This window comes from Neocloeon triangulifer, unplaced genomic scaffold (genome assembly GCF_031216515.1).
Source record: "Neocloeon triangulifer isolate White Clay Creek 2 clone unplaced genomic scaffold, ASM3121651v1 ptg000015l, whole genome shotgun sequence".
NCBI lineage: Eukaryota > Metazoa > Arthropoda > Insecta > Ephemeroptera > Baetidae > Neocloeon > Neocloeon triangulifer.
Window position 1 is genome coordinate 6739394 of NW_026775557.1, and position 14044 is coordinate 6753437.

The following is a 14044-nucleotide window of genomic DNA, read 5'->3' on the forward strand; positions in this document are numbered from 1 at the left end:
AAAATCTAACTAACACATGAGTGACGCACAATTTTTATTAATCGTAAATAACAAATACACCTCTGGAGATTTGGGTAGTTTTTTCGACAAAGAAAATTAAAGTTAACAATAAGTGAAGGCTAAGAGGAGCCCTGGCTGACAAAGATCCACTAATAACAAATTATCAATTAATGTCTCTGCAAGAATTGACTTAAGAGCTACATAGCTGTGATTCATAAACCACTTGAAGTGGGCACCAAGTATCTGTTGAGGTGCATTGAAGTGGATGTGGGGAAAAGGTCTTCATCGGAAAACTTGGCAATTTGCTGGTTTCCACTTAGGCCTGCCTCGTGGACTGCTCTGCTTGCTGAGGTGCTCGGCGCTGCAAAGAACACAGGAGAGTCGATTTAGAGAAATGGACAGTTGGAAGTCTTTTACAGACGCCAAAAATTGGAATAAATAAAACATTACTTTTAAATTTGAAACCTCTGTGTTCATAAATTTTACTTTTCATCAACTGACTATTTACCTGGAAGGCCAGATGTACTGCGAACAGGTTCCGCAACTCTACTTGGAGCGTTCAGTGTAGTTTTCTGCCTTTTGGCAGGTGGGACTTGCATCTGGGGTGAGTGCTGTTGTGTTGGCTGTTGTTGCTACTGTGCAGGGTCTTGATTTGGTTTTGATGTCGACTCTGTTTGTCTTTTGCCGCAACCTCATCCATCTTTGAAGAGGAAAATCACAATGATTATTTGTTTGGGATGTAATCCAACACCCTGTGTGTCATTCTCTTGCCGAAAGACTGAAACGAATGAAATAAATTATAAAATGAATGTACCACAAGACAAGGAAATTCTAAATCTACGATCACTTAGGTTTGCATTTATTTCAAACGGGAAGAATATTTTTTGATTTCATGAATTTTTTTTATATTTTATTCTTGTTGGCCTAATTTTCCAACAATGAAATAATTCAGGAGCGAAAAAAGGTCAAAATTCTAAAAATAGTAGGCGTTTGGAAACGTTTTTGAAATAAATGGTGAATTTTTTCCCCAAAAAAATAACGAACTTATTTGAAAGCTCAAAAATCATAAATCATTTTCTCAGAATTAAGAAATAAAAACAATTAATTTAATCCACGGCAAGATCGATAGTCCCGCGCTCGTGCAGCCGCGCCGGTAGTTTGAGTTTAGTTATACCTGTGATTCCCAAACCACTTGAAGTGGGCACCAAAAGTATCTGTTTAGGTGCATTAGAGTGGATGTGGGCAAAAAGTCTTGATGGGTAAACTGGGCATTTTGCTGCTGTCCACTTGGGCCTGCCTCTTGGACTGCTCTACTTGCTGATGTGCTCGGCCCTGCAAAGAGAGAATCTATTTGGAGAAATTAAGAGGTAAACGTCTCTGTAGTAGCTACAAAATGGTTTGAATAAAACAGTTTTAAATTTAAACCTTTTTCCATAACTATTACATACTTCTGGTAGATAAAATTTAAATAAGTACCTGGAAGGCCAGATGTACTGGGAACAGGTTTCTGCACCCAACTTGGGGATGTTCAGTTCAGTTCTCTGCCTTTTGGCAGGTGGGACTTGCATCTGGGGTGAGTGCTGTGTTGTTGCTGCTGTGCAGGGTCTTGATGTCGGCTTTGTTCATCGTTTTCCGTAGCCTCGTCGTCTTAATTTGAGAATGAAAACCACTAAGATAATATGACTATCTATAATTATGGAATGTACTCCCAACATCCTGCGTGTCATTCTCTTGACGAAAGACTGAAACCAATGAAATAAATTATAAAATGAATGTACCACAGGGTCCACAGGACAAGGAAATTCTAAACATTTTAGGCATTTTAGGTTACCTTTATTTCAAATGGGTTAGAAAATTAATAGGGAAAAATTGTTTCTTCTTATGGAATATAGAAAAAAAGTAACGAGCTATTTGAAAGCTCCAAAATCATAATCCCAACTTTTTCGGACTGTGACTTTTTTCCTCAACATTTTTCTGACGGTAGACGGTGGTGTGTGTGCTCGCGAATTTACATGAAACTGGAAAAATATACCCAACGAAATTCGGCACCGCGCGCACTCCTTCCTGGACCACAGGCAGGCCTGGGAGGCTGGGAAGACAGGTTCAGAGCAAGAAGTATAGTTCAGAGCTTCTGAGCAATGTTTGTTTACGGTACAGCAGTGCTGAACAGAACAGCTGCCGATGCCGAACGATTCGTCTCACGAACGCGACAACTTTTGCTGAATTTGGCTGCCCGGCAAAAAGTCAATTGGTGTGATGGTGGGGGAAGACAGTGCGCGGTGAGAGGGGAAACAATGCAACTCAATCAAACAAGTCGCATCATACCCCTCCGTCCGTACGTGTCCCCACCACCAGACCGGGCAGCGATTTCCAGCAATAATATTGTCGCGTTCAGGAGAATAATTCTAGTGGAACCTGGTTCCTGGTGTTTGGTTTTACGGCGACTGTGTGATTTTGGTTTAGCATTTTCCATCCCTTGCCTTATCTGCGTTTTGCAATTATCAATTGTCTGCAACAGCCGTAGAAGAGTTCAACTTATGAATCTCCGTTCTCCGTTGAAACAGAGCAGATGGAAGTAGATAGTACACCGCCTTTGAAGAAGCAGAAATTAATGGAGAATGATTCAAGTAATGGTATGCAAAAAACATAATACATAGCTAAAAACATTTGCGACTGTGTAATTGTTTCACTTTTCATTCATTTTAGGCAGCTCAAATGTTGTTGATGCGGTGGCCCCTGACGAGGAGGACTTTGTGCCATGTACCCCAAATGAGGAGATTTATGACGAGCCTCAAATGCAGGTTGCCGGTACATCTGAATGCCACCCACTTTCACAAACATCCTCATCCTCAAGCGTTGAAAAACAGGATTCCTCCATGAGCACCCCTGAAAAAGTACATTTGCCAAGAGCCTCATCCTAGCGCATATTTTTTGCTTGAGGCATTCACATGCAAACTGTTAATTATAAATTCTGAATTTTTAATTTTACCAATATTTGTCAACTTATAAATGATTAATTTCTTGTTTTTTACTTCAGAATGAACCTGGCAGTTTTACATTAGATGACTTAATACCGGAATCACCAACAACTTCTTTGCCTCCTGTTGTAAATGACAGAAATCACTTTGTCTTCTTTGAGTAGGTTTTGCTTAACTATTGAAATAAGTTTACAGACTGTCTTAATTGATAAAATATCCTAATTGTAGATTACCGTGGGACAATAATTGTTCCCCAAAGCCAAGAACAGCACCATTTGATCATCCAGTACAGCGCTTTGTTGAACTTCCATGCTTTACTGCTGAAGGAAAATTAAACGAAAAGGTTTTTAATCATTTTCAGAATAATCAAAGTTTACATTCCATTGTATAGCTTGACCATTGGGAGAGAATTGAAAAAGCCCTAAGCAAGCAGATTAAGAATTGGGATGATTTGCGTTCTGCCATCCACACTTGTAGTAAAAAACAATTTAAGTGTGACTTGCTGTATCAATTCCTATATGGAAAATGGGAAAGCAGTTATGTGGAGGATGAAACTGAAACGTTTTTTGATGTCATCTTGCCAAAGATTCAAATATTAGCCCTGAAGCTACCAAAACTGATTACTCAGCCAATTCCCCTTTTGAGAAGTGGACAGTCCATCAGTTTGACTCAAATGCAAGTGGCGAGCATTTTGGCAAATGCATTCTTCTGCACATTCAAGCCAAGAGATAGATATAAATGCAACATGCCTGTAATAAATTTTGAGGGGTGAGACAAAAAAAAACTAGTATGAAGCTATGTTTATAATAAATTTGATTAATTTACTTAGGCTGTATCATCTCCCGTCGAGAGACAAAAATTTTGTGCAATGCAACATGGAAAAGCTGAAATGCTTCATCACCTACTTTCGCAGAATACATCTGGAAAAGAAAAGTGAGTTATTTGTGAATTTAAACTAAAAGAAGAATTTTAAAATCCCTATGCGACCAGTTCCAACAGGTGTTGTCACTTATCATCGGCAAGCTGTCCAAAATTTTCCTAAGTGGCACAAATCTGACAAGCCAATCAAGCGTCTTCATGTTAGCAAGGAAGGCACTATTGAAGACGATGGAATATTTATGCTGCAGGTGGACTTTGCTAACAAGTTAGTTTACCGTGTGATATTGTTTCTTGCATTGTATGTTTTATTGTAAAGGTTCCTGGGAGGAGGTGTTTTGACTGAAGGCTGTGTTCAAGAAGAGATCCGCTTTACTATTTGCCCAGAACTAATTGCAGGTTGTCTCTTCAATACTGCAATGAAAAGCAACGAGGCGATAATTATTTGTGGTATGCTTTGAATTAACAACCACTGAAAAGAATTCACACTAAAAATTCAGGTGCTGAGCAGTTTAACAAGTACAAAGGGTATGGATCCTCGTTTGAGTGGGCTGGCAGTTTCATAGATAAAACCCCAAGAGACGATAGTGGACGGAGATGTGTTTCGGTAGTTGCCATCGACGCCATACCTTTTTACAGCAAAAAAAGTCGTCAGTATTTAAAAGAAAACAAGGACAGAGAGTTGAACAAAGCTTATGCTGGATTCCTAGTGCATACGAATGCTGAGCCAATTCCTGTTGCAAGTGGCAATTGGGGATGTGGAGTTTTTGGGGTGTGTACTTTTTATAACGATAAGACTTGGCGAATAAAATATGGCAAATTTTTAGGGAGACCCTCGACTTAAAGCTATCCTACAGCTCCTGGCTGCCTCGGAGTGTGAAAGGGACCTAGTTTATTTCACCTTTCGAGACAAAAGTTTGGTTGAGCGCCTTACTGAAGTGCATCAGCTGCTTATTGAAAAAAAGGCAACTGTTGGTTAGTTTTCAATGCGCGAAGCAATAATTTCTATAAATGCTTGAAAAAATCTCTTTCACAGGAAATGTTTATAAAGAACTTCTTGGTTACGAGCACAATGCAGGCAAAGGAGATGTGCTGAGTTTTCTGAAAAGAAAATTTTCCCAGTCTGAATCAGTCAAAACTATTTTACCATCAGTAGAAAGTAATAAATTTGGAATTTTTTATATAGCAAGTAATTTTGAATGTAAAAATTTAGATTCGCCGGAAGAAAAGTTTACCAGTGAGGATGCAGATTATCAGGATGAAATTTCCCCCAAAACAAAACCAAAGGAAGGTACGTGGCAAGAGTTATAAATGGGTTGTGTAGAGATTTTCTGTATAAAACTAAAAACTATGTGATAAGAAAATGGGGCAAATAGGCTCAATGCTTCAGGTTCTAGAGATGATTTTGATATAGATTTTAGCTAGGTTGGAGGGAGGGAAACGAGATTTTATTTTTCCTCGATGCTGTTTTATTGAACACGTTTATTATTTGTTGTAGATTCTGGGTCGCACCTGGAGGCTACTTCAAGATTAGGAGGAAAAGGTGTGATTCCTGAAACGGACGAAGAAACCTCTGACAGTGAAAACCAAAGTCAATTAAATTTGGATGTCACCAAACAAGCAGAAGGAATCATAAATGGTGAATAATTATATAATAATGGCAAAACATTTATAAACTTTTCATTTTCAGAGCAATCAGAGCACGACCTAATACAATCTGAAGACTTTGACAGCTCAAACTCAAATGTTGACAAACCAACAGAACCAAAACAAACACAATTAAGTGCAACCAGTGAGGAGCAAGGCTTAGATACAGAGTCATGTGAAGATGGTGGAGGGAAAACTTCAACACCCTCGTCTTCTCCCAAAGCCGCAACTGATAGTAAAAGGCAATCTCTTATTTCTTCATTCTTCAAGAAGGCTTAACTGACATTTGGCCTTTTTAAAAGTGCTCCGCAGGAAAAAAAAAGAGTTATCTGCCTCTTAATGAGTACGTGATGCTTGTAAATAATTTCTCAATTGTGCAACAGGAACACAATGAAAGCAAATGCTGATTGATTCAATTCATTTTATTTTACATTGATCAAATAATAAACTTGTATTTTTTTATTTTAAAAGGTAATAAAAAAAAAAAACGTTTTAAGATTAAAAAGGATCTTATTAAAAACAAAATAATCAATCTTCTTTTGATGAAAAAAAAATTGTGGAAGTGCTGAATAATATGAAATTAATAGCAAGATAATTAAATAATAATAGTAATGCTTCATTAAGGATCTCTGATCTCTTATACAAATAACTCAAAATAAATGGAAAAGTTTTCATGAAATAAATTATTCACTTTGGCCTTAGCCAGCGCAATGAGCAATTTTTCCCCCGCCCTTGGAAATAACGCATGCGCAGTAAACGAGTAGCGTGGTAAAAAAAGAGGCGTGTTCGTGTTTTTTTTTTTTAACAAAAAGAAGTTGAAGAAGTGTTTACTTCTAATTCTAAAATTTCCTCTTATAACTTTGTATTCAATTCACTATTCTTTACACTATTTTGCTGACTGCAACTGTAATGAAGAAGAATACATAATACGAAAAATTAAACGTAAGTTGGTAAATGTAAATGTTTTATGTATGATACGATTAATATGAAAACTGCATACAAATATTAAAAAAATAACACTAAAATACCCCAAAATAATATTATGATATGAACCTTCCCCAGCTGCCAAAATCGAAAAATTATCCGAATATTACCCTCTCTGGAGAGGATAATATCCGGATAAAAGTCAGTTTTGGCAACTGGGGTTGTGGCATAATGCCTAAAGAGTGACCTTTTTTGTTTTGCTAATATACTGTGGGTGTGGGTGTTATCGCGCGTATATTATGTCCTCTTATTTGTGCCTATCCTAGTTGGTATTATTTTGAGAGAAAGCGGCTAGCGACCGACCAAAGGCCTCTCGCCCCCGAACCCTCCAAATTTTTTAGACAGAGATCGTGTTGCTTGAGGATTGAGCCCGATAGGTTTTTTTGCATAATAATAATGTCCTTTTTGTTTCCCTTTTCACTTCCAAATTAATAACACTCGCATATTTTAATTTTATTTTCTTGCATTTTCAGATCAATTGAATTTTTTGTGTGAAGATGGGTGTCCGTGGACTAGCTACATTTATTTCCAGTGATTCTTCTCTGTACCTGCAATCTCATCGTCTACACGATTGCACTCTTATTGTGGACGGCAATAGCCTCGCTTCGCAACTTTATGTTCACTTTTCCAAGAGCAACCCAGCCTACGGAGGAGATTACGATCGCTACTATCGCTGCATTAAGAATTTCTTCGACTGTCTTGCTAAATGCAAAGTTCAACCTTTGGTTGTGTTTGACGGAGGATACGAGAAAAGGAAACTGCCTACGATGTGGGAAAGGCTTAAGGGCAAAATTTATGCCTGTAGCAAAGTTAATCCTGTCAACCAGACAAGGAAGAATGTCTTCCCATTACTCATGAGAGAAACCTTTAGGTAAACTTTTCAAATAATGATTTTTTTCACTTTTTTGCTCACCAATTATCATTTCTTTTTTCAGAGAAATTTTGGCTGAACTCGGAGTTTCCTTTGCTCAGTGTGATTTTGAGGCTGATGAGGAGATTGCTTCTTTGGCTAGAGAACTTTGCTGCCCTGTTTTAAGTTTGGACTCTGACTTTTTTGTGTTGGACGTGATGTACCTGCCATTTGACCACTTTCAACACACAACCACAGATGGCAAGATTGATGGTCATCCAGCTACGTTCGTATACTGTGAAATGTATACTTTGCAGAGATTCCTCGACACTTTTGGAGGACTGCAGCAGGAGATGTTACCTCTGATGGCTACCCTATTGGGCAATGACTATGTCAAAAGAAAACTTTTTGACCCTTTCTTCGATCAAATCAAAAAACCCAGCAGCAAGAAACTCTCCTATCAGCAAAAGAAAATTGCTGGACTCATCCAGTGGCTCCGTCGAGAGACTATGGAGAGCGCCATCTCAAAGGTGAAATAATTATTTTAAGTTGTTAAAACTTTGTTCCATGACAAGTGAATTTTTGTTTTAGGTTCTACATTTCATTAGAATAGATAAAAGAGATCACACAAGAAGTGCAATCGAGCGGGCTGTGAAAGCATACCAAGTTTCCTCGTCTGCCATGAAACAGTATTTGGACCTAAGCAATTTAAGGCATTTTATTAAAAACAATTGATGAACAGCTTTTATGATCATATAATTTACTCAGGACCACATCTCTGAATGGAAGCCAAGGCCCTGATGCGCAGGCAACATTGTATGAAACATGCGCAGAGGAGATCGCTAAGGAAGCAGACATCGGAGACACACCAGAAAATGATTGTGAGGGTTCTGAGGAAAGTGACGATGAGACACCTGACGACGAAACCTTTGAGGAAAGTCAACTAAGACTAGGAAAAATACCAGAATTTGTTGTTGAAACGTTCAGGCATGCAAGAATGCCTTCAACGTTCATGGATCTTTACACATTTCAAATCTACATCATGCAACCACAGGTAAATCATAATCTAAAAGCTTAATGGTAAATTTTTTTATAATATTTCTTAAAAATACAAAATTTTTTATAGAAAGAAGACTTTTCTGAGCGAGAAAGTGCTAGTGCCATCAGCTTACCCATTATTCGATCAATTGTGGCTACACTTCTTGGTCCTGAAAGGGCACTGGAAGTTCAACTTGTGACAAGACGATTCACTTCTCCTGTCAAGGAACTTCTGTTCAAGGACGGTCTCACTTGTTCACCAGAGGCTGTGGTGCAATTAGAATCCATTCCTTCCATGTCAGTGCAAGAGAAAGAAAATTTCATTTTAAAAATTGCAAGAGTGGACGTCAATTTGAAAATATTACCAAAAGAGTGGCGCCTCTTTTTCTTGGCTTTGATATTCTGGGCAACTCAAACCAATTTCCCTGTCACCGACAGAATGGTGCACTCGGTCGTCCTTGGTGTCATCCTACAGGCGGTCGTCCTTCCACTTAAGAAAGGAGATGCAGCAGTGCAGCAGCTGGCGCAGTCCACTCAATCTTTGCAGGGACTGCCTAATTTTAGGGAAACGTTAGAAAATGTGGAGACGTCTGAGTGCAAATCAGCATTCGCTGATATATATGCCCCTAACTCATTTTCTAAGAACTCCAAAGTCAGAACTGGTTATGATGTTGGAGTAGTCCACAGTTTAGCACAGCTGCAGAGTGTCGTTTTGGCCTTGAACCAACTAAATCAACTTTTGCTCATGCCCTTTGCACCAACTCCAATGCATAGATTGTATTCAGGTAATCTTATTATAAAAATTAATTACTCATAAATCTCATAATAAATTTCTTTGTCTTTTGCAGGCACTTTGATGTACAACATAGGGAACAGTTTGCAGTCCAGACAAGATCCTTTGGCCTACGTAAAGTCATCGCTCTCTTCAAGTCCTTCCGTCTTTGCCTTACACGAGAGCCTTGTTGGTTATATTCTTTCATTGGCCCCTGATACAAAAAAAATGCTGTCTAAGAAGAAAAAGCATCGTGTTCGAAAACCTGTTCTTGATAGATCTCAAGATTTGGACAATCCTGAAGTCGTGACAGATGATGTTGATGGACCGATGGACACTTTTGATGCAAATAACCGATTTGCTCTATTAGGTGTAAATTTTTCAGAAGACTTGTGATCCAAATAAAATACACCAAGGCTGTTTATAAATTTCAAATATTTATTTAGCATCTCACTTTTAATTAATTAAAATTCAGTAGTGTGTCTGTTTGTTAGTTAATACAATTTATTTATTTATAAAAAATTTAAATCTAAAATTTAAATTCAAAGTGAAATCAATAGAAATTCTCACTCAAAAATAACATGCAGGTAAATAAAAACATTTTATGAAGATTAAATACATATTCTAAATTTATTGTAAAATTTTTAGTTCTAGGAAGGACATTTAATGTAGGAATATCTGGCGGAGGTTGGCCACCATGACTTCGTTATCTTTTGGATGGGCGGGTGTGGACTCCACTTTCCAGATCAACGCAGGAAAGGAAATTGCGGTTATAGCAACTTATCACCACTTAACTGTGGCATAACAGTTTTTCGTCGCTGCGTTACTAAATTAATCAGGTAAACTATAGTGTAATTAATGTATTTTTGTTGCCTTGACCTTGACCTCTTGTAATTAAGAGCGTAAATTTTTACTGGAAAGTCCTCTAGATTCGGTTCTGTAATCTATTGACACTTTGTGAAGACTACTTTTGTAGCTTAATTTTTTAGTTCAGGATACTCAATACATGGAGCGTAATTTTTTTCAGTTGTCATTTTTAAATGCAGTTCGAGTACGTGTATGTAATACTCTTCAAATCTCAGAATGGTAAAAGTTATATGAGCACCGAGATAAATTTTTTTTGTCCGAATAATAAAACCCGTTAATCAAACAACACTCATAACAGCTAGCAAAGAGATTGTTCGCGATTCAAAGCCGGCTGTAATGAAGACTTGGAAGCCAAATCTATTGTAAAATTATTTTTCCTTACACTGCTGACGAACTTAATTTTTAAATTTACTTCCCGAGAGAAAATAATTGCTAACTGAAAACAAAAAGTCTGAGTACTCTGCTTATTGTATTAAACATTATCAAACGCCCCATGAATCACCGCATTTTCTTTATGTTTTATATGCTTTTATTGTTATCTATTTTAATTTTATCATTTATTTGCCAACTAAATAATTCCTGCGGCACATTTTAGCCCAAGAATGTCTGGAGAGCCTGAAGTCGGACCTGGATTAGTGGAGGTCGAGGAAGTCGAAAGCAAATATGTTCCACCTCCAGAGAAGTCACTTGATGAAATTCTTGCTGCTGACCAGGAGGACGAGAGTCTGAGGAAGTATAAGGAAGCTCTTCTTGGGGAATCCACTGCTGGAGCTGTGATTGTTGGTGTGTTATTAGATTTAAATTAACAAAATTAATTTTCGTAACTGACTTTGATATAAATTCGAACAGAACCGAATGATCCTCGTAAGGTTCTTGTAAAACAACTCGCTTTAGTTGTGGCCGGCAGAGATGACGTGGTTTTGGATCTGACAGGGGACATCTCCCAGCTCAAGAAAAAGGTTAGCATTTTATTCGGATCCGTAGTATTAATTTTCCTTCAAATTTCCTTGTTTAGACGTTTAGCATCAAAGAGGGTGTTTCGTACAGAATCAGGATCGACTTCATCGTTCAACGGGAAATCGTGCATGGATTGAAGTATGTCCAAAAGACCAGTCGACTTGGTGTTCCAGGTAGGACTTATTTATATTTTGTAAAAGCATTCCTAACATTGAATATGATTATTTGCTTCAATGGAGGATGTGGTAAGATTTTAGATACTATCTAGAATTTAATATATTTTAAGCTTTTTATGGCTGATTTCAAAGTATGTTAATCGGGTCACAATTGTGATAATTCTAGTGGATCGCATGACTCACATGGTGGGTAGCTACCCTCCTAAGGTGGAAATGCATTCGTACACTACCCCACCCGAAGATGCTCCATCCGGCATGATGGCTCGCGGAAGTTACACGGTTCAATCTCTCTTTACTGACGACGACAAGAGCGAGCATTTGAAGTGGGAATGGAGCTTTGAAATCAAGAAAGATTGGAAAGATTAATTTGCTTTTAGTGAGACCTGCCAATCTCACAGTCAGTTCAATCCTCTCGCAACTCTTCCACTACTTAACACTTTTGGTTAACTATGGTTGTCAATGCTACCCTTATGTGCTATATATTTTAGTTCTACCTTTTTGAAGGGTTCAGTACAAGAAAATTACCTGATTCAATTACAAGTCGAAAACACATATATGATTTATACCCTTTGCCCAGCCATAATATTATTAGTATTTCTACAATGCTCAAGCTGATTTTCGTATTTTTAATATTAACCATACTGAACCCAGCATTGATAATTTCTTAGAATAAGCAGTGAATATTTTATTCATCCTATGACGTGTGTAATATGTTTAATGTATAGAAACATGTGGAGCATACACACATTACTAACATTTAATTGTGAATCGTTTGACTAATTGGTAGATCTCTGCATTTGCAAACAAAATTGTGTATTTGGTCGTTTGGCATTTAAATGGCCTCATTTGAGGGTCCAAGAAATTCCGTTGAAGCGAACAAAAGATTATCTGGCTAGTAAGGCAAGTCCTCTGTGTGCAGAACCAGTGCCTTTCACACACAGATTGATGTTCCAAGTATTGTTCAGTCTCTAATCACAATGTATTTTTGTATTCACCGAAATTTAACTTTTTGTACGCATTTTTATTTTACATAATGCTGAATACCAATCGGGAGCATTTTAAGTGTGTTAATCATTAAAATATCAACAGACGATGTGCATTAACAATATGGTCACGCAAGCAGCGCGTCGCCTTCCCACAACAATTGCCTTTCTAGCAATAAATTCTAAAAAAACTTTGTGTCTCTCAAATTAATGTAAAACAACACGGTGTGCCCCTCAGATTCCGCTCAAAAGGGCCAGCCTTTGGTTTTTGATCATTTTTTGTAATTTGATTATTAAGTCTTTGCCATTGCAAGTCATTCAAATATGAACTTGATTGTGATGGATTGTGTCAAAGGGTTGCAAGGGTGCTATTGGTTTATCTTGATGATTTACCATCAAACTATAAAGCATAACTATTTGTACCAGGCAAAACTAACCATGAATGGTTTCAATAAACTATGCAAATTACAGATTAATTTTTTCATTTACTACATTGAAGATTTGCTTTTGATTTGTGTAATATTTAAATGAAAAAGCAAATTATGTAATATTTTAATTAAGATGTATTCAATTTATTCATATCGGTGTAGGTCACAATTTTGACACAAATAGCTCTTACATCAGTAAAATTGAAACAGTGGTCCATAATGTAAAAGACAAGCAGAAGGTTTGCAACTTTTAACATCAAGTTAAAAGAAATAATAATAATAATCCTGCAAAATTGCACGTTTTCCTACAATCTTTGCATCAAGTCTAGCAATCAGGGTCTTTTTTATTAATTAAAACTGACAATCAGGTTTCCCCAGGTGGAGAAGAAAATTGGGATTTTAAATGCTAGGCTACATTTTACCGGTCACAATTAATTATTTTTCATTTGATCATTGGTAAGCTGCTGCTCCTGCACTTTTCAACTCCCGCAAAAGAGTTTGAGTTTAAATAGTTTTAATTTTTGGTTCGTAGCGTATGAGTATCGAATCGTTGAAATAAATAATATTTTTCTACCTCAAGCAAAATCACAATAATAATCTTCGAACATTTGCTGAAGCAAGAACAACAACAGCATAAAATTTTCTGCTGACATCAATAAACATACAAAACTCAGGGTTGCTCTTCTCAAGAGGCCCCACTTGTCCCCCCAAATTTAATTTTCATCCAGCAAATTTCGTTTGACTAGTAGTTAGTAATATTAATAAGTACAAATCCTTGGAATTTTTACAATCATTTTTCCGTGTGGGCTGGAGACGCTCTTCAGGTGTTTACATGATGACGCACTTGCCCTTCTCTGCCCATGGGTTGTTCTTCTTGTCAGGAGCGTGGATCAGAGGGTCGCTTTTTTCGTTTTCCTCGACATATTCGCGCATCCTGCCAACAAAAGAAAATATTTCTTATTTATAAAATTTCACAATTCTTGCTAATTTTTAATCGACCATTTCAACTAAATCGATTAAATTTAATCACAAATTCAATAAAGATTATGAGTGCCGTTCACGTGAGTGTGGCCAGCTTTGAAAATAATCACAATGCCAGTCAGTGCCACACCCAAAACTTAATCTAGATAAAAAGAATAAAGAATCAGTTGTTTGTGGCTTCTAAATGAATTATTGCCTCTATAACTTATCTTATTTTAATTTCAATTTTCTCAAGGAAATTTAGATACTTTTATTTAGGGATGGAAAAAGTAAAAATCAAACTTAAATTTGAAACAGGAAATAATAACACACTACCTAGTGTGTAATTCAAAATATTTTCTTAAAATTATTTGTTAAATTAACTTCCATCTCTAGTTAAATATTTTATTGCTATTTATATACATTAATTATGATTAAAATGAAGAAGGTATTTTGGTTTTTATTTTCCATATAAAATATTTTCTTTTTTCCTCTTTTTAATATTTCTCCGTAGGCAACAAGGTCGCC

At 36.9% G+C, this 14044-nt stretch overlaps 3 protein-coding genes and 1 long non-coding RNA gene across 7 annotated transcripts; 3 read left to right on the plus strand and 1 right to left on the minus strand.

Annotated features, from left to right (window-relative positions):
* Positions 1-4: 4 nt before the first annotated feature.
* LOC132202422 (uncharacterized) lies at positions 5-2192 on the minus strand. The gene is made up of 5 exons (XR_009442373.1): positions 2033-2192; positions 1477-1742; positions 1175-1332; positions 509-778; positions 5-361 (listed from the first exon to the last, which is right to left on the minus strand). It is a non-coding gene; the product is annotated as an uncharacterized LOC132202422 (long non-coding RNA).
* Positions 2193-2393: 201 nt separating this feature from the next.
* LOC132202832 (poly(ADP-ribose) glycohydrolase-like) lies at positions 2394-6006 on the plus strand. Of its 4 annotated transcripts, none has more exons than XM_059630069.1 (14): positions 2394-2627; positions 2707-2894; positions 3038-3138; positions 3207-3321; positions 3370-3746; positions 3808-3911; positions 3969-4122; positions 4174-4304; positions 4355-4626; positions 4682-4829; positions 4891-5013; positions 5068-5145; positions 5353-5493; positions 5545-6006. In XM_059630069.1, exons 1-14 carry the CDS (start codon positions 2570-2572, stop codon positions 5778-5780), a joined length of 2226 nt encoding a protein of 741 aa, XP_059486052.1. In that variant the 5' UTR covers positions 2394-2569; the 3' UTR covers positions 5781-6006. The 4 variants fall into 4 exon arrangements, with proteins under 4 accessions (XP_059486052.1, XP_059486054.1, XP_059486051.1 ...); XM_059630071.1 differs by having other exon boundaries at positions 2707-2808; XM_059630068.1 differs by having other exon boundaries at positions 2395-2633.
* A 300-nt stretch (positions 6007-6306) lies between these two features.
* On the plus strand, positions 6307-9593 carry LOC132202250 (protein asteroid). The gene is made up of 7 exons (XM_059629045.1): positions 6307-6443; positions 6959-7356; positions 7421-7865; positions 7927-8048; positions 8104-8389; positions 8462-9158; positions 9222-9593. Exons 2-7 carry the CDS (start codon positions 6983-6985, stop codon positions 9539-9541), a joined length of 2244 nt encoding a protein of 747 aa, XP_059485028.1. The 5' UTR covers positions 6307-6443; positions 6959-6982; the 3' UTR covers positions 9542-9593.
* Positions 9594-9898: 305 nt separating this feature from the next.
* Positions 9899-12920, plus strand: LOC132202835 (rho GDP-dissociation inhibitor 1). The gene is made up of 5 exons (XM_059630074.1): positions 9899-9984; positions 10608-10795; positions 10862-10971; positions 11028-11142; positions 11312-12920. The coding sequence occupies exons 2-5, from the start codon at positions 10615-10617 to the stop codon at positions 11509-11511; spliced, it is 606 nt and encodes a 201-aa protein (XP_059486057.1). The 5' UTR covers positions 9899-9984; positions 10608-10614; the 3' UTR covers positions 11512-12920.
* The last annotated feature ends 1124 nt before the right edge of the window (positions 12921-14044 follow it).

Bases quoted from the DNA above. Each gene is read 5' to 3' on its own strand.
- LOC132202835 (XM_059630074.1), top strand. From the start codon at position 10,615: ATGTCTGGAGAGCCTGAAGTCGGACCTGGATTAGTGGAGGTCGAGGAA. The intron at 10,796-10,861 runs GTGTGTTATTAG...AAATTCGAACAG, and splicing joins TGCTGGAGCTGTGATTGTTG to AACCGAATGATCCTCGTAAG. The intron at 10,972-11,027 runs GTTAGCATTTTA...TTCCTTGTTTAG, and splicing joins TCTCCCAGCTCAAGAAAAAG to ACGTTTAGCATCAAAGAGGG.
- LOC132202250 (XM_059629045.1), top strand. From the start codon at position 6,983: ATGGGTGTCCGTGGACTAGCTACATTTATTTCCAGTGATTCTTCTCTG. The intron at 7,866-7,926 runs GTGAAATAATTA...TTTTTGTTTTAG, and splicing joins TGGAGAGCGCCATCTCAAAG to GTTCTACATTTCATTAGAAT. The intron at 8,049-8,103 runs GCATTTTATTAA...TAATTTACTCAG, and splicing joins TTGGACCTAAGCAATTTAAG to GACCACATCTCTGAATGGAA.
- LOC132202832 (XM_059630068.1), top strand. From the start codon at position 2,570: ATGGAAGTAGATAGTACACCGCCTTTGAAGAAGCAGAAATTAATGGAG. The intron at 4,123-4,173 runs GTTAGTTTACCG...TTTATTGTAAAG, and splicing joins CAGGTGGACTTTGCTAACAA to GTTCCTGGGAGGAGGTGTTT. The intron at 4,830-4,890 runs GTTAGTTTTCAA...TCTCTTTCACAG, and splicing joins TGAAAAAAAGGCAACTGTTG to GAAATGTTTATAAAGAACTT.